General features: G+C 37.6%; 1 protein-coding gene across 3 annotated transcripts in view; it reads right to left on the minus strand.

Moving 5' to 3' along the window:
* The window catches only part of cdkal1 (CDK5 regulatory subunit associated protein 1-like 1), a 295,854-nt gene that overhangs the window by 152,916 nt on the left and 122,642 nt on the right, over positions 1–20,296 (minus strand). For all 3 annotated transcript variants that reach the window (XR_013284163.1, XR_013284164.1, XM_077525811.1), the window contains exon 12: positions 9,576–9,638. Coding sequence is in view for 1 of the 3 variants with exons in the window: in XM_077525811.1 (XP_077381937.1) it covers positions 9,576–9,638 (63 nt within the window). In the remaining 2 variants the exon portion in view is untranslated. The remainder of the gene's footprint in view (positions 1–9,575; positions 9,639–20,296) is intronic.

Raw genomic sequence — 20,296 nt, forward strand, 5'->3', positions numbered from 1 at the left:
GCACAAATCTAACACAACACGTTGAATTTACAGTCTGACATTAATCACATTGATCACAGGTACTTTTTTTTTTTTCCCCCCCAGAGGCCAAGCAGCATTGAAGTTGTCCAAAGATTTTTCCTACTGCCGTTAACAGTGCCTCAGTCTGGCTCATTCAAATTTGGATATCCAAATCGATAAATCCAGAATTCATAAACGACACTTTCAAGTAGAAGTAGACAAGATACTGCTCTCATGTTCTACTTGTTCTTATGTCACATTGCACAATAATAGGCTTCTTCTTTTAATTAAATCAATTAATTTAAATTAAAATATATAATAATAAAATACACAAATGTAATAATAATAATAATAATAATAATAATAATAATTAGGGATGCACGATATCGGTGGCTGATAATTATTGGCAATTATCGATCAATTTGATTTCAAACAGATAAACCAGTCGATAATTATCGACGATTATCAACCAAATTGACATCATACAGATAAAGAAATTTGCCAAAAATTATCGGCAATTAACGGCCAATTTGATTTCATACAGATAAACCAGATAATAAAGAAATTTGCTGAAAATTATCGGCAATTATTGACCAATTTGACATCATACAGATAAACCAGATAATAAAGAAATTTACCGATAATTATCAGCAATTATCGACCAATTTGATTTTATACAGATAAACCAGATAAAGAAATTTGCCAAAAAATGATCGACCAATTTGAGTTCATATAGATGAACCAGATAATAAAGAAATTTACCGATAATTATCAGCAATTATCGACCAATTTGATTTCAATTGTATTCAAATTAATTTAGCAAACAGTTATCGGCTTACTTCGAAAAAAAAATTGAAATAAATAAATAAATAAATAAACAAATAAATCACATGTTTATATCGATCTGTGCATCTCCCAAGCCTGTACATACATTTGCCCAAACCTCCGACATGAAAATGGAAAACATCACCTAAATCACCTAAAAAGAAAATATTATAAACAGAGAAGCTCAAATTCTCTTCCAAGATGCGACTTAAAGGAGCAAACGTCTTCTCGAATGGAAAGGCGAGATTAGCAATTCAATGGTGTTGATTGATTTATCCTGGGGGAGGGGGCGGGGCATCCTCTTGGTTCAAACTGACTCAAGAGAGCGCACACGCACGACTAGTGAACATTTATCAAAGGCGAGCAGGTAGTAATCAGGCAAGAGGCGGGGCTGCGAATGTGCAGCTGTGCCTTTCAAACCGACAGGCAAGACGAGACAAAAGCAAAAAACCGTCAGCAGCTCAATAGGAGCTCGAATCCAAGTTACAGTCCTGACTACAGCAAAGTATAGCATAGAGTGATATAAAAAACTTGTATGCACTGCATAATGTAAGCCTATTATTTTTGGGGGGTTTTGTTTTTTGTAAGCCTATTATTTTAACGTGTTAGCTCTGTTGCGAAACTTACGCGAGCCGGCAACACATCATCGCTTGCCGTTCAATTACGTCATCCTTTTGCCTCACTCTCCAGGCATGACGAATCGAATTACGCTCAATCTAGCAGTTACAGCAGTGCTTCTCAAATAGTGGGGCGGCCCCCCGCACCAGGGGGGTGCGAGGCTCCATCAAGGTCAAGGGGGGCGCGTTTGACCTCGGGGAACATGCTTTTTTATTTATTTTTATTTTTATTTTTTTACTTTTTTGACTGTCCTAGAATAAAGTGCAATTGAGCCTCCACTACATTAGGGGGCAGTGGCGCTCTCATTATTGGCAGAGTGTGCGCAGGGAGCGTTCGCTCTGTGGTGTAGGGGTTTTGTTTTGCACACCTCAAAAAAATAAATAAAAATAAAAAAATAAATCTACTGATATAATGCAAAATGGGACATGCAATCAAGAGTTACAAATGGAAGCTAAATTTGGCACACAAGTAGCATCTGTCCTAATAGAATTCATTCAGCAAATAACTACCAGGTGCTTCATCCAAATAAATAACTCCCTTTTCCCCAACAACAGAGAAAAAAAAAAAAAAAAAAGTTTTTTTGTACACCACATTGTTTAGCCCTGAGATGGCAAATGAATTCTAACGGCTGCTTTTTTGAGGAATTTCTGTCAGGGCGTGTTTTGACTTAATCAAAAAACACTCTCCAAACATTACAATTACAATGTGGCCTTGTCGTATGGATGTTGAAATGCATGTGCAAAAAAACACACAAAAAAAACACGTGCATATTTTTAGTACAGTTAAGGCAGACATATCATTCACGTTGTTTTTTAGCTCCTCTATACAAATGAGTCGTAACATTTATGGAGGTTGGTGCAAGTACGAGATTTGCAAATACAAACATATAAACTGTTTATAACTATTACAGTCAAACGTCGGTTTTCGAACATAATCCGATCCAGAAGGCTGTTCTAAAAGCGATTTGTTCGAAATCCACAACAATTTTTCCCATTATAATTCATGTAAATAATTTTAATCCGTTCCAAGTTTTTTATTTTTTATTTTTTTAACTATTTTACACCATAAACTGCACTGTATACTGTTTACCATAAATCGACATGTATTTAGATATCCTATCTAAAATGATGAAACACCAAAATGCAAACATTTCTTTTTTAAATTCAATAGTTCTGCGCACTACTTTCTCCTCTTTTCTTCACCAGCTTTACCGCTTGCACTTGCTTTCTTTGGACCCATGATTAAGGGCTAATACATGATGCAAAACAAAAACAAAAAAAAAGATTTCACAAACGTGCTACGGAGGAAGCATCCTGGGCATTCGAGTTAGCTCGGCGTTTTCTCCCGTGTGAGTCGCGTTCAGGTACGCTCGGCTTTTTTTTTCCAGTTTGGTTGAGAGCCGAATTTTTGGACGAGTTCTGAGACATAAAATTCTCAAATTTTCTGGTTGAAAAAAAAAAGATTTGGTTGAGAACAGAAGCGTTCGAAAAAAACGAGCTTTGACTGTATATGTATGTATTACATGGGGTATTATTAGGGCAAGTGTCATGGGAACTAGAGCTGTTCTTAAAAATAAACAAATAAATAAATAAATAAACAAAACATTTAGATTACATCTACAAGAAAAAAAATATTAGTAAAAACAAAAAATATTATCAAAAACAAAAAATATTATCAAAAACAAAAAATATAGCAAAAAAAATAAAAAAATAATAATAATAATTAAATGACAATTTTGTTCCAAAGCACATGTATGTACTGTGTACAAGTACATACAAGTGAAGCTACATGGACACGCACACACAGGTGGTCAATGAAGTACTTTGATCTCCGCCGCTTTCATTCATTCAACAGGGGCCTCATGTCATCACGTTGTCTGACAAGCCTGCAGGCTGCTTGCTCTTAACTTTTAATGGACGCACTCGTGTTAACGGTACGACAGCAATACAGTCCATGAGAGTGGTAGATGCTTGTGGAGGTGATAAAAAAAAATTTTTTTTAAATTAACAGAAGGAAACAACCAGATTCGTCTGCTTCCCTTTTTGATATGTTTCAAAATCATAGAAAATGTATTTTTAAATGGTAATGCTAAATATGTAAAAATAAATGAATAAATAAATAAATACGTACATAAATAAATAAATAGATAAATACACATAAAATTTCTAAAGATAATGAAACCTTGGTGAAATATGAAGAAACAAAACAAAAACAGAACAGTTTTATCTGCCAATTTCTCTTTTTTTTTTTTTTTTTTGCATATTACATGAATTTAAAAGAAAAATTGCATGACGTAACAGTCTTGTCTAGCTGCAGCATTCTCAACCGTCCTCCCTGAAAAGACGGAATGTGACAAAAGGTGAGTCTGAGCCGCATCTGCGCCCATTCACCTTTATTTACCTTTCTGACGGCATGAAATACAAGCAAGGATGAAAAGCTAAGCTGCTCTTGTCAAAGAAAAGAGAAAATCCCTGATGCTGCTTTGCTGTTTAAAAGAGCTCCAAGTCCACTTTTTTTTCCCCCCCTTTTATTGGCAATACTTCAAACAAGATGCTTCAACAAGTCTGGGCTCTTATATATCAACACTCAGAGATGAGCTACGGCGAACTGCAAACAAAGGCAGGCAAAGAAAAACAGAAAAAGAGGCTGTAATATTAACTCATTTGCTCCCAATAACGTGTAAATACGGTTTTTAAAAAAATGTTTTAAGTGTCCCAAAGACGTATTTATACGTTTCTTTGTTTGTTTTTTTTATGCTAGAGCATACGGAAGGCTTTGATGCAGCCTCTCAACTGCAAAGAACGGTTGCAGAAATGGTAGCTATTACACAAACGGCCAGCAGGTGGCAGCAGAGCAAAGGAGATCAACCAGGGCCATCTAGAAAAAAAGCTAAATTACTTTGAATTTTAAATAGATTTGTGAAAACTGATGAAACTTAGCTCTCTTCTAATGCTAATTGCTGCAAAACGTAAATTGATAGAAATATACTTTTTTTTTTTTTTCCTGATGAAAGAAGAGACTTTAATCTTTCTTTTGATAGGTTCCATGCTTTTATAGCAATTGAACACAATATTCTGTGGGCCTTGCAAAATCAGTCAAAATTCATATTTAAAAAACGCCAAACTTTTAAACGTCATTATTCCGGTTGACATCAAAATAAATCTACTAAAAATCACATTTAAAATCATCCCCAAAGGCTCATGCATTCAATTAACTACCAAAGACTAAATTGAAGGACATTTTTTCTATAATTATAGTTAGTTTTAGTTAGTTTTGTAAACATAAAATGTAGTTTCAGTTAGTTTTCATTTTTTAAAAAGCATTTTCATTTTTATTTTATTTTGTAAATTAAATTGTTTTTTGAATTTTAGTTATTTCGTTAGTTTTAGTTAACTAAAATAACCTTTAATGGCACCTGTTTTTCTCTACCCTCCCTTCTTACTTTGACCATCTCCAAACATTTTTGTTTTTATTTTATTTGAACTGAGTCAAATGCCATTTTTTAGCATATGTCGCGGGCCACTGAAAAATGGACGGCAGGCCGTAAATGGCCCCCGGGCCGTAGTTTGGACACCTCTGGTGAAGATAAAGTACTATATTTTTTTTTCCTTTTTTTTTTTTCTCCCTGTTAAAATGTTTAAAAAAAAGTGAAAAAAAAAAAGTCTACCATTTGAAATAGACGTGTGGACAGACAAGCAAATAGAAAACAAATCACTGAACCCATAAATGTAAATTTGTCTCTTTCCATTGCTGCTTTTGTCTACTCAAATTGTACATTAATTAACGGGAAAAAAAAGTTTAGCAAGCAAATGTCACGTTTGACAAAGATAGAGGTTAGCTTTCCCCAACATTATAAAGCAGCAGCTTGGAAAAAAAATCCCTCAGCAAATAAACACAATTAGGATCCCCAAAGGGGGGAGGAAAACCGAACACTAATTGTTGAAAATATTAAAAGTGATCTGTTGGGGAGAGAGAAAGAGACTTGTTAGACTAATTAACTTCTTCCACTGTTTTTTTTTTCTTTTTCTTTGTGACAAATGATAATCACGTCAACGTTATGAGGCAAAGTGGGAATTCACAAAAAAAAAATGGAGGTGAGAGGGGGTCATTTATTGTGAGCAATTAAGTTTCATTTTCCACAAATGCTTGATCATTATTATTATTTTTTTTTCATTCTCAGCCCCATTTTTTTTTTTTTTTAACCGCCTCTCCCTCCTTCCTTTCTTCAACGTGCATTTGCAATTTTTGCCGTCCCTGGTGGGGGCCCGAGCAGGTGCAACAGTCCATGTTGACAGCTTGTCCCTTCTCTCGAGCCGCAAGGCAAAAACTGTCACTCTCGTCTTTCGGGCGTATGCGCACGGCATGGAAAATGGATTTGGGCATCTGTATTCGTATGTTCTCGGGAGATTTGGACGGCACACGGTGACGGGGGGGGGGGGGGGGGGGGGGGGGGGGGGCAAGGGCCACCGTCAGCGCTCCGAGAACTGGCTGAATTCACGCACACGCACACGGGTCTCACAACATTGACCTTCGGCCAAGCCTTCAGGGGCAAAAACTTGAAAAGAAAATGCAGAGGTGTACGCTTGTTTATTGTGTTTTTGACAAAATTCATACACCCTTGCAAGAATCTTTGTGCTTAGCAAAGCAAGTTTTTGCTGGAGTACGAATAAAAGTACTACAAAAAGACTCGTTTAATCACACACATGAGGTCAACAAGAAACGATATGGAGTAAAAAAATGCTTCGGCCAATAGAGATATCGCCAACAACCTCACAATACAACGCATATCACAATATATATAAAATATGTATTGCGATTAGAACTGTCAAACAATTACATTTTTAATCAGATTAATCACATCTTAGAATTTTGATTAATCATGATTAACTCATTTACTCCCAATAACGTATGAATACGTTTTTTTTAATGTTCTAAGTGTCCCAAAGACGTATTTATACGTTTTGTTGTTGTTTTTTTATGCTAGAGCATACAGAAGGCTTTGAGGTGGCAGCAAAGCAAAGGAGATCAACCAGGGCCATGTAGAAAAAAAAAAGCTCAATTACTTACAATTTTAAATAGATTTGTGAAAACTGATGACACTTAGCTCTCTTCTAATGCTAATTGCTGCAAAACGGAAATAGATAGAAACATACTTTTTTTTTCCTGATGAAAGAAGAGACTTTAATCTTCCTTTTGATATGTTCCATGACATTATAGCAATAGAACACAATATTCTGTGGGCCTTGCAAAATCAGTCAAAATCCAGTAAAACAGCCGGGAGCGAACGGGGGATTGCGAAATGTGAAAATGGCGGCGAGTGAATGAGTTAATACATGATTAGTGCAATATTTTTTTGTGATTAATCAATGAGTTAATGTTTTAACTTTAATACTAATTGTGACACACATATATCCCGATTCATGGCCTTCAAGGCGATACATATCTCCATATTTTACAGTATTTGAGATATATTTTTATGAAAACAGCCATATGTATACTGTACATACCCAAATGATTATTTTTAGTATGCCGGACAGCAAAAGTGTTTTGTTCGCCTTGCCTGGTTGAAATTTGTGTGCACTACATAGCAAGGAGCAGCTTTCAGAGAGGCGGCGGGAAACTTCATGAATGAATGTGCAATATTGAGTCTGACGCCTGCGTATTGAAACGTGTATTGTCTGCAACGCTATATATAAATATATATATATATATATATATATATATATTTTTTTTAGTACACACATATGGACCACCGTTGGCTGTTATTTTTTTATTTTATTTTTTTTCATACCCTTCTCACTACAGGCATGTTAAAATAATAAAGGAGTAAAGTCCACCTGATTTCCAGATTTTTTTAAAAATATTTTTATTTTATTTTTTTAAAGGGTGGCAAAAAAGTAAATCATTAAATTTTTGAATTTGCATAAAAGTGTAAATAAATTTCATCAAAATGTTGACAATGTTGACAACTGTTTGTAAACACTTCTGCGTGTGCGTGCGGTGCAGGGCACTGGCCCTTCGACAAAGTGCTCTGCCAGGTTTCTGCCCAACTGCTCTTTTCATTGCTGATGGATGGGCCGAGTTCGGCACCATCTGGCTGCAGGAAACTTCACATTAATCATTGCAAACACGCCCACTCGCAACGCGTCTCTTAAAACACACACCGGGGGCAGCGTTCAACACTGTATGGACATATAAATAAAAATGCAAACCGGTAATCTAACGATATATTTACAAGTAAAACATTTGAAGTGCGATCAACTACATGACAGGAAGATCGAAAGCCCAATAAAGAAGCAAGCTGATATTTCATTAATCCCATTTGAGTGTCAATATTCGTCTGCATTGAAGGTTGACATTTACCTCTCTGGCGATTTTTCATTAGCCACGGGAGGTTAAGACACAATCTTGGTAATAAAACAACAATTAGTTCATTTAAAAAAAAAAAAAACATTGTTTCATTTGGGGTTGTAGCCTGCAGCTTTGAAACGATAAAGGGCCACAAAACACAACAACAGCCCCTCCGCAACTCAGCCTTTATTAATGACCTTTTCCCCACATTGCCCAACGCATATTAGCAGTAATTGCCATAATGACGCCGACTTGTCCCTCCCCTTTATATATTGCACATGCATTCATGTGTACACAAACTGATGTAAACTCACAATAACCTTCTAGAAACTATAAACTGAAAAGCCAAACATCCATACAATCAAATGTTAACTCTTTGACCGCCAAAAACGTTTAATAACGATTCGTAAAATCCCGACGTATGCCGCCAAAACGTTAAATGATGTCAACTATGTTTTTTTTTATATCAATATTCACCGTCTAAGTGCAGCACGCGCTGCCTGGTCAACGAGTTGCGGAATCAAAAACACTCACCATCTATGGCCAGAAGATGGCAGCATTGTATCTCTTTTAAATGGGCTCATTGCGTATGAAATTAAAAGTTTTCAAGGATGATGTAAATGATCAAAGCCTTTGTCATATTAAAGATTTTTTTTTTTTTGATAACGTGCGGCAGTAAAAGAGTTGTAATGAGAGAGTATCTGACTAACGCCTATATGGGTTTAATAAAAGAGGATTTGCCTCCATGTTTCCTCAGTGAAAGGACCGAGGCAATGATAGGCGAACCTTTGGTGGATCTGGGATGACTCATGCTTGACATTAGAATTTTTTTTTTAATGAAAACATATCTGACAGCTATCTGGACTTGTAATGCACGGGGATTTATTTTTGCCCGTCTACAATCTCTGGAAATGGAATAAGGCTTGCAGGAGCATTCTTGGTTTTGTGGAATAGCAGATTTGTGAAATCATTTTCGTGAAAGACGGAAACATATCAGCACATTACATGTTTGGATTTGTGTGAGTTTAAAATCCGTATATGCATTAATAACAAATGACATACCTAAATATATATATAAAAAATGTATATACAAGGGATGTCTGATTATCAAAAATGTTTAAATCACAGTTAATCACAAGCATTCTGTAATTAAGTCACGATTAACTCATTTGCTCCCAATAACGTGTAAATATGTTTTTTTAAATGTTCTAAGTGTCCCAAAGACGTATTTATACGTTTTTTTGTTTTTTGTTTTTATGCTAGAGCATACAGAAGGCTTTGTTGATGCAGCCTCTCAACTGCAAAGAACGGTTGCAGGAATGGTAGTTATTACACAAACGGCCAGCAGGTGGCAGCAGAGCAAAGGAGATCAACCAGGGCCAAAGCTAAATTACTTACAATTTTAGATTTGTGAAAACTGATGAAACTTAGCTCTCTTCTAATGCTAATTGCTGCAAAACGGAAACAGATAGAAACATACTTTTTTTTTTCCTGATGAAAGAAGAGACTTTAATCTTTCTTTTGATAGGTTCCATGCTTTTATAGAAATAGAACAATATTTTGTGGGCCTTGCAAAATCAGTCAAAATCCAGTAAAACAGCCGGGAGCGAACGGGATTGCGAAATGTGAAAATGGCGGCGAGTGAATGAGTTAAGGAAGACGCATGCTGACGATGAAACAAGTGCATACTGATGGAGATGGACAAAGACACACGACAACATGGGCTGGAGGGTGGGGTTAAAAAAAAATAAAAAATAAAAAAAAGACTGAAAAAGTCTTACCTTGTGGTCATAAGGGTTGTAAGAGTGGAAAAGTTGAGATAGTTCTTTTGTCCGTTGTTTCTTCTGTGATTGCAAAAAAAGGATGGAATGTTAGAAGGATACACAGAACATATATACACAATATACAACTTAAACTTGTAATTGCACAAACAAGTTTCCACATAGCTCAAGATAAGTCCAATCAAAATCAGCTTTTCTTACTACAGTCTTACTACAGCTACTCAGTGGAAGGTAAGCTTTGGAGAAAAAAAAAACAAAACACTTGACATGCTAGAAAAAAAATGACTGCAATTTTGGAATACGCATGCCGATTATAGTTTTAATCAGCATAAAAATCTTTTTTCCCATACTGGTCCCCAATGTTTTCACTTATTATCTTGCTTATGACCCATTAAATCAGACTTGGAAAACTTGTCTTGAGGATCAGATCTGACTGAAGATGTAAAACATGATTTACAAAATTTGGGCTTGTGCATACAGCTTTGAAAACAATCATATGTTAATATTAATACTGAAGACCAAACCTTAAAATTGCTCCACTCCAGTAAGTTATTGCTTTCGAATTTAAGTTTAAAAAAAAAAAAAAAAAAAAAAAAAAAAACATGCCATATGGTGTAAAAGATGTAAGACGTGTGATACATTTTGACTTATTAACTGTAACTTCAACAGATGGAGAAAAAAAATATTCCGACTTAACAGCAACGCCTACAGTAATTCATGAACGCTGAAAATGATCAAACGAAGAGACGGAGGAAGAAAGAGTGAGGCAGACACTTGCTCGTGTCAGAAAGTAATTTTTGATGTCATTTACGCTCAAAGCTCAGCCTTAACCTTTGCGACGTTTGATAAGATGCACACGCACGAGACGCGACTGTTTTGATACGCAGAAAGTTGTTTATGCAATCAGTTACGTGACGCTGACACGGTTACAAAGAGGCGTCATTGACGTCAAGACGCCATCATTGGCTTCGGTATAACGGAACGTCTGGTGTTCCACAGGGTTCAATGCCGAAGCCTCTGCTGTTTCCATTGTATCTGCTGCCACTGGATTCACTTGTTTGTTTAACTCATTCACTCGCCGCCATTTTCACAGACACAATCTCGTTCGCTCCCAGCTGCGTTACTGGATTTTGACCGGTTTTGCAAGGCCCACAGAATATTGTGTTCTATTGCTACAAAAACATGGAACCTATCAAAAGAAAGATTAAAGTCTCTTCTTTCATCAGGGGAAAAAAAAAAAGTATGTTTCTATCTGTTTCCGTTTTGCAGCAATTAGCATTAGAAGAGAGCAAAGTTTCATCAGTTTTCACAAATCTATTTCAAATTGTAAGTAATTGAGCTTTTTTTCTACATGGCCCTGGTTGATCTCCTTTGCTCTGCTGCCACCTGCTGGCCGTTTGTGTAATCACTACCATTTGTGCAACCGTTCTTTGCAGTTGAGAGGCTGCATCAAAGCCTTCTGTATGCTCTAGCATAAAAACAAAACAAAAAACGTATAAATACGTCTTTGGGACACTTAGAACATTTAAAAAAAACGTATTTACACGTTATTGGGAGCAAATGAGTTAAGTGCTCAATAAATATAGTCGAGTTGAGTGACGGGAGTCAGCATTGAGCAAGTTGAGCGATGAGCTATCTAGCAAAACTAAAGGAAGATGTGTTGAGATGGGGAATACCAGAACACGCTTTCTGAATTCAAGGTGAGCAGAGCCAGACTCGATGAAAAGGCCACTCACCTGTTCATTTTGTTCACCTGCAAACCCTATTCCGATGTCTTGAATTTGGAAAAAGGGTTCAGTACATCCAAAACAAGGTTAAGAACCATTTAAGTAGTATCATTAGGCCAGTTCTCTACATCGGGTGCAGAAAAAGTCTACAGGTTGCTCTGCTTCCGCATGCAAGCATCAGTGTGGCTTCAGAAACATATATAAGAAGAGGCTTCAACTCAAAGTTTAGAACGGAATTTGTGTTTTCTACCCATATTATTTATTCCGCAACCCTTTTGACAATCATTCTCTCGTTTCATCCCGCCTCGTTGTACGCGATCAGTTCATCCCAATGTTTACTCTCAATCGACTGCTCATGCTTTCTCCCCCCAAGGCTCTTCTGGCTTCCAATCCCGTAATCATTTTCTTTGGCCAGCTACCTCAAGAGTTTCTTTTGTTTTCACCTCAATCCCTCGAGCACTCGCAGTCAAGTGGGCGCTTCTCCACCGACTCAAAACCTCGCTCTCGCAATCTTTTCCGTGGCTTCCCATACGTATCCCTCGGTACCCTCACTTCTTCCTCATCTCCTACATTTCCCCGCAGGATGGGAGAACTCATACTTATTCACTCTTCACTCTCTCCCCCCAACTCCCCTTTAGTCGATGTATCTCACTATATGTGCCCGGAGCACCTTGAGGTGAGAGCAATCCTCTCATCATCGCCATCCTTAGAACCATTTCTGCCGACTTCTGCACCCCCCCTTTCGCTGTGCGCGTATGGGATTGAGAAATCCTAACCGGCGGTTACATCTCTGTTGTGGTTTTGTGCACATACACACGTACGCAAAAAGTTGTTAGGCACATTTGAAACAGACTCGTAAAATTCCAAAAAATGAAGTATAAAAATGAATTGAATTAAATAAAATGAAACACTTCATTGAAATGAAACAATAAATAGTCTAACAATGAACTGAAATTTAAATATATATATATATATTAGGGGTGTGAATTGCCTAGTACCTGACGATTCGATTCGTATCACGATTCACAGGTCACGATTCGATACCGATTAATCCCGATACGAATTTATAAGTCGATTGTTGCGATAAATTTAGAAAATACTAATCAGTAAGCTTGTAGAGTGTAAGATTTATATGAAAATGTATTATTTATTGATCTGAAATTTCAGTCTTATAGAGGTTGTAATCTGTTTCATGTTTGAACAGCATTAAAATAAAATATTAAGGCTTAATGCTCCGTTCATATAACATTCTTCCATGCTCAAGGTGTGAATCCTAAAAAAAAAAAAAAAAAAAAAAAAAAAAAAAAAAAAAAAAAAATCGATTCTGCCGATTATTGAATCGATTCGAGAATCGCGTGATGTAGTATCGCGATATATCGCCGAATCGATTTTTTTTAACACCCCTAATATATATATATATATATATATAAACTATTGATATTAGTGATGCACGATATCGGTGGCCGATTATTATCGGCACTTATCGACCAATTTGACGTCAAACAGATAATAGAGAAACCTGACGATAATTAATCGGCAATTTGATTTCATACAGATAAAGCAGATAATAAAGAAATCCAGCAATAATGATAGACATGCCACGTTGGTCCATCTGTTGTGGCTCATATCAATAAAATTCAGCTTCATGGTGCTTTACATACATTGAAAGACTTGAAAGAATCTTATGACTTATAGACTTATAGTTGGACTCGAAAGTACATTTGTATTCAAGTTAATTTTGCAAACAATTATCGGCTTACTTACCGGTTATCGACATCGGCACTTCTAAATTATTGGTTTATCGGTATCGGTTGAAAATAGCATTATCGTGCATCCCTAATTGATATACTGTAAGATTCTTCTTCTTGTCATCTTCTTCAGAAATATGAGAATATCACACGCAGACTTGTGTGCTCCAACGTGACCGCAAAGCTACTGCATAAGTGTAAAGTTCTACTAATGTCACAGAACAGGCTTTGGTGTGTTTTCTTCAAAGCAGAAAACTTAATCGAGCGCGCCGTCAGCGTTGTTGTCAGTGACGACCCGGCAAAATGCAAAGCCAGCGCGTTTATGCGGATTCGCCGTCAACGTGACGGGGAACGATAGTTGTTACCATGACGTCCATCTGTTGTTGCCACTCGAGACAGATGCTGCGACTAACAGGAAGTGACATTCCACGGATGCCTGCACTTGCGCACGATGCACACGCTCACGGTTGCCAGCAGCTCAAAAACATCCTCATTTATGAATAACGTGGTACACGCATGTGTGGAGATGTTGCTGTTTTGTGAGACATATTAAGAGCCGGCATGTATTAAGACATTGTTTTCAAACTTCTGCCAAAGCTAAATATTTGTCAATATTGTTTGCAATAGATAAACGGTTTCCTGATCCAAGGAGGAAAATACCATATAAACACAGCAAATTATAACTTAATCTAATGTCTGAGCTTGTTAAATGGTGTTTACCATGCTTAATATAATATTGTTAGCTGACCTATGTAACTTTTGACATTACAATATTAACCTGCATGTACATTTTGTGCCCATATTTGTGCTTTAGCAAAATACATAATGAAATAATTGTGGCGTGTTATGTTTAGTGCCAACATGTTTAATTGGGTGATGATATCCAAGGTGTTATATATTTAGATTTCTCTGAGCATATACTTAACATATGGTCATATGGTTGCTAGTACAAAATAAAAGATGTTGGGGAGAAAAAAACAAAAAACAAAAAAAAACAGTAACAAATCCATCAAAACAGACTAGAGATGGACCCGGCCTTATTTCAAGATATCGGTATTTGTGACGGTGACCCTTTTACAATCATGAAATCGAAGTTAGATGAAGATTTGCAGTTGATTTTAAGGAAAATGGTGTATTAGGATAAATAGGTCTTTCTTTAAAATTATGGTCGGGCTTTTTTTCTGACATCTTATGTATCAAAAGTACTCGTGTAATCAGTTCTTGGCATCATATCTGTGACTACTAGTTGAGTACTCGTATTGAAATCAGCCTAAAAAAAAAAAAAAAAAAGTGGTATTGAACATCCCTAAAATAGACTTGACAAAATGTCTGCATAATTTGCCCAACTGGCAAAGCTCAGGCGTACTAGTAGCACTAGTAGAGATGGACACGGCGGCGTTACCTTGCCCTGCAAAAATGAATGAATGAATGAATGAATGAATGGATGGGCAAATGAATGGATGAATGGATGGATGGATGGATGAATGAATGAATGAATGAATGAATGAATGAATGAATGAATGAATGGATGGGCAAATGAATGGATGAATGGATGGATGAATGAATGAATGCATGAATGAACGAACGAACGAACGAACGAACGGGCGGGCGGGCCGGTCGGCGGGCGGATGTACGGACGAATGGATGGATGAATGAATGAATGGATGGATGAGCAAATGAATGGATGAATGAATGAATGAATGCATGAATGAATGAATGCATGAATGAACGAACGAACGAACGAACGAACGGATGAATGACTGAATGAATAAATGAACGAATATAACTTACTCTCAGTGTGTGAATGTGTGCATTGGTTGTATGTGCAGTAAGAGTTCCTATACTTCTTCATGTCTTTTCAAAGGACTGAAATGTACCCACTAAAGTAAATTGTGTTTACTTAAACAACCATGGTTTATAATTGTGGTTGTGGTTTCTGGTGTGATTATTTGCTGCACCATGTGATGAGATGTTGCAAGTAGATGAATAAAATGGTTCTATGCAACCTCTCACTGGGACGTGTTCTAATTATGTACGTGTTCCAAAACACTTAACAGCAAAACAATTTGGTTACAATTCTCTCGAGAGAGTTAAGAGTAAACAAATGAGCCAATAATGAAATCAAGAGCACAAATATTAGAATTAAACATCCCTTTTGGATGTGAAATTGCTTCACATCGAAGTTAACTTCCTTGGCGAGCTTTTGATACAGTAAAGAAAATGATTTGGGCACATTTGCATGCAAAAGTGAAACCTTAAGAAAGAAAACGTGCAATTCCCGTATGACGCCTTCAAGCTCATTAATCATGCGGCATGTCCCACATGACCCCAGACAGCAACTTCAGCATCACCTCACACTTCATTTCTGTTGCCTCTGGTCAAGTATTATTGGCTCCCGTGAGATTCATTTGAGAGGAAGCGATCGCATTCACGCGTTTGCAGGCACGTGTTTGCGTCTGTACGGTGGCGGAGATGAATGATAGCAACGCTCGCGGATCGTGCGACTAGCAGCTGGCCAGCTTTGAGGGCAGCTGCACCAATGCCTCATGGGTAATGGAGTCCTTAACCAATTACAATCTGGGGAAATTAAAAAAAAAAAAAAAAAACAGTCCCAACAGAGCAACTAATCTCTTTCACCATCACTTTTTTTTTTCTCCTTTTAACGCGCTTCAGCAGATGCTCACTGGAAACTCTTTCTGGCCATCAAACACGCACACACGGACTCCATTCAGCAAGTCCATTTATCAAGACTAAGTTCCGATCACCTGGGGATGATTATGGCGATCCAAGCTAATAGCGTTCGCGTCCGTATACTCTCGACATGCTCCCGACTCTCACTCCATCCCTGTGGTCTTATTTTCCTTCCGTCTGCTTCTGTTCGACGCTCCACGCGGCTTTCTCTCGTATATCGCAAGACTACAATAAGGCAATAACTCACAGATAGCACAAAGCACCTGGACCTCCTCACAGCTGGACCGCCTCTCGTTCTCGTGTGTTTTCTTTTCTTCCCTAATTAGTCAGCTGGCTCGGACCGTCGGCCCCGAGAGATGGTGATTGCCTGAGTTCGTCACCGGTTGCCTTTTCATGTTAAACAAAACAGTGCGCTGACTAGATTGCACATAAGCTCTGTTGACTTCTTTCTTGTAGTGCCAATGTGCAGATAAACTAAAAATACACACCAAAAAAAAAAAAAAAAAAAGAAACTAAAAACCAGAAATATCTCCCGTTAACTCATTCACTCGCCGCCATTTTCACATTTCGCAATCCCGTTCGCTCCCGGCTGTTTTACTGGATTTTGACTGATTTTGCAAGGCCCACAGAATATTGTATTCTATTGCTACAAAAACATGGAACCTATCAAAAGAAAGATTAAAGTCTCTTCTTTCATCAGGAAAAAAAGTATGTTTCTATCTGTTTTCGCTTTGCAGCAATTAGCATTAGAAGAGAGCTAAGTTTCATCAGTTTTCACAAATCTATTTAAAATTGTTAAGTAATTGAGCTTTTTTTTCTACATGGTCCTGGTTGATCTCCTTTGCTCTGCTGCCACCTGCTGGCCGTTTGTGTAATAACTACCATTTCTGCAACCGTTCTTTGCAGTTGAGAGGCTGCATCAAAGCCTGCTGTATGCTGTAGCATAAAAAAACAAAACAAAACAAAAAAACACCTCTTTGGGACACTTAGAATATTAAAAAAAAAAAAAAAAACGTATTTATACGTTATTGGGAGCAAATGAGTTAATGTGTTAATGCAGAAGGCAATACATAAACTTGCTTGCACGAAGCCAGAAACAGAAACAAATTGCCAATGACCCCACAGCTAATTGATGTGAACTTTCAGCTAACACATTTGACAGGTGAATAAAGATGGTGAGCATTATCTATTGGCATCGTACCACTCCAAATCCGAATGGCTCATTCCCCAGTAGGAATTCTTTTCATTCTATTTCCAACTTCCTTTTTTTTTAACTCGCTTTTTCTACTTCGCTCATCCACTCTGTCCTCCAACCCTTCCCTCCCTCCCACGGCAATTCAGCACAGTCGTGTTCCAGACAAACCATCTGGTCCACTTTATTAATGACTGACCCTTCACGGTCTCAACGTCACCTAGCTGCCACCAAAGTGTGTGTGTGTGTGTGTGTGTGTGTGTGTATAGGAGCAGGTGCATGCTGACAAATTGTCCTACAGAAGCAGGTGTAACACGAACACTGTTTTTTTTGTTTTTTTGTTTTTTAACTCTTGTCACATAGTTAGCGTTTTAACAAAATTTTATTTAAACATATGTTTGGCCAGTGGCCCATTAATATGACGGAAGCCATTAAGCAATTGCATTCAAATCTGTACAAATCAAATGCGACCCACTTTGGCAAAAAAAAAAGGGTCTGCATGAAATTAATTTTGTGTATTTGACAAAAATAGAATTTGAAATTTCTCCAGAATTACCCTTCTTAAGGTCTGTTTTTCATTTCCCAGCAGTCCAAAAGTTAAAATTATAGTTTAAATTCATGAAAATAAATGATTAATAAATAACGGGCATCATTGGCGAACGTGTTTTTGTAGCTTGCGCGTCTCGTGGAATCTAGCTCAAAAATAACGCGGAGTTCCTCACCTCGTCATTTCGCGAGTGATTTATATAAATGCACATAGAACCAATAAAAGTCAAAATACGCCATAATATGACCCACCAGAAACATATCGAACAGAAGACAGACGCACGTCGGACGAGTGGCCGAACGACGACGGTTGATTAACCCGTCCTTACCTTAGCAGAAACGAATATCGTCATGGGATCTGGACACCGACGAATGTTTATGATCCAAATATAGATCACTGTCAGGTCCAGGATCACTTTCTTTAATAAATTTAATTTCATGTATTCATACACATGCTCAAGCAAGTTACGTCACAATCGAGGACATGAAACGATCCTTTCTCCTCCCACCACGCGAGTCAGCATTTTGTGCAAAAGTTATAAATGTCTTGTATGTAATAATGGAATGTGATATATATATATATATATTTTTTTCTAAATAATGTAAAGTTTTGATCCCTTTTCATGTGACATTTACATGACACACCACATACATCATTGACAAATGAACTGTGTATATGCCAAAACTTTTAACACATTTTCCTCAAAATCAATGATTTCAACCTACCAACATTGAAATTACTTTGTCAATTTTTGAGGTACTGCCAGGTAGTATATATGATTTTAAAGGGAATTAAATGTGAAATTAGAATAGTTGAATATCTCAAGTTAAATGTTTTGAGCCTGTCACAACTTATTGATGATCTATTCATGGAAAAAAAAGCAAGATATGGAAACAAAGTTTTGAAAAAGTCTTATTTGTTATTTAAGGTTTCTACAAGTTGGGGCATTTTCCCACTGTATGACTTTCAAAGTGGCGTTCTATGGAAGGAGGGTGTGAAAGGATGCCTTGCTTACATCCAACCCCTGACAATAAGAGTCGGATGAGACGGATCCCACAGAAAGAAAAAGGGAGCCGAAAAAGATACGAAGCGGAGCAGCTGTGCGGTTGCCTGGGGATTGATCCCTCCAAGACGCACTTCGGCGTCTCCTCGGAGAATCAAGTGAAGGGGAGGACAAAGGGAATGACTTATGAAGACGCTCTACATGAAAGAGATGTGTCAACACTTTGATGGTAAAGAGTGAGAGAGCGTAAACGCGAGAGAAGATGGAGCATCACGTGGAAGGCGGCATGGGTGGTCACAATCCAGGAAAAAAAAAAAAAAAGGTCAAAGAAGCTTCTGTAGCAAGAAAATATTATAAGCACAACTGGCATGTGCCGATTGTTAGGTTTCGTCTTCAACCTGTTGAATTTTGAAGCATATTTTACATTAGCAACCGGGAAGAGACTTTTTAATAGCTTCATGTTCACTAACAAGTCCTCATGCATGAAACCACTGCAGAAGTTTACATTTACCGTATTTTTCGGATTATACGTCGCTCCGGATTATAAATCGAACCAGCCAAAAAATGCATAATTAAGAAGGAAAAAACATATATAAGTCGCACTGGACTGACTATAAGTCGCATTTTTGGGGGAAATTTATTTGGTAAAATCCAACACTAAAAACATACATGTCATCTTGAAAGGCAATTTAAAATAAAAATAAAAGAGAGAACAACTGAATACGCGTACGGTATACTAACGTTACATGACTGACATGCCTGCTAATGTCAGTAACGACGTAACATATTAAGAGTTTGTAGCGAGCAGTGACGGGAGTCGGAGGCGGAGTGTTGAAGCACGGAGCCAAAGGCTGGCGTTTTATTGACATCAGCTTCTGAGGTCTTAACAGCAACTCCCCACTCAGCTAGAAGCTAACAGGCTAACTCCCCTTTTCCACATAACAAAACCTTCCCACCCGGAACTCTCCCTTCCTTTCGTCCCAACGTTCCGTGGGTGAATTATGTTCCCATCACTACAAGTTATTCATATAACGCTAGCATAAAGAACATGCTAACAAGTTTACCAAACTATCAGTTTCACTCCAAATCACTCAATCCAATGAAATCTTCATCCTCGGTGTCACTTTTAAACAACTCCCCCAAGTCGGGAGGTAGACGATGCAATGTTGAACTTATCAACACAGGCCTAGAGCGCCCTCTTGCGGTTTAGTGTGAAAATAACACGTGAAATGATGTAATAATGTATTAATTTTACACATAAGTCGCACCAGAGTATAAATCGCACCCCCGGCCAAACTATGAAAAAAAACTGCGACTTATAATCCAAAAAATACGGTACGTAATGGTCCAGGGACCCCCTTAAAGGGGAATTTCTTTTTCCAAGGAACTTCCCACTCTTAAAGCCAACTATCATTGGACTCCTAAATGGCATTGGACTTTCCAGCGAAACATTTAGGACATGTTGAACCCATTAACTGCCTTTCATGTCCATCAGCTGGAATCTAATCGTTGACTGCCACCGACGAATATATTTGACAAGCACATTTTTTAAAAAGGGTACGTGTGGGAGAGGGTCTCACCGAACGTGTCTGTGAAATTCAGGTTTGTCAAGTTCAACCACTGTACTGACTAACAAGATGCCTGTAGATGGCTGGACTGGATTTGACATCAGCATAGCTTTTGAGAAGAAGATAAAGATTGGGGGCCAATATTTGCTTGTCATGGTGATTATGAGGAAGGGAATGAGTTAATAGAAAGTTAACTAGGGATATTCAATTCCATTTTCTTTCAGATCGATCCTGGTACGAGTACT

Source organism: Festucalex cinctus, chromosome 7 (assembly GCF_051991245.1).
Source record: "Festucalex cinctus isolate MCC-2025b chromosome 7, RoL_Fcin_1.0, whole genome shotgun sequence".
NCBI classification, from domain to species: domain Eukaryota; kingdom Metazoa; phylum Chordata; class Actinopteri; order Syngnathiformes; family Syngnathidae; genus Festucalex; species Festucalex cinctus.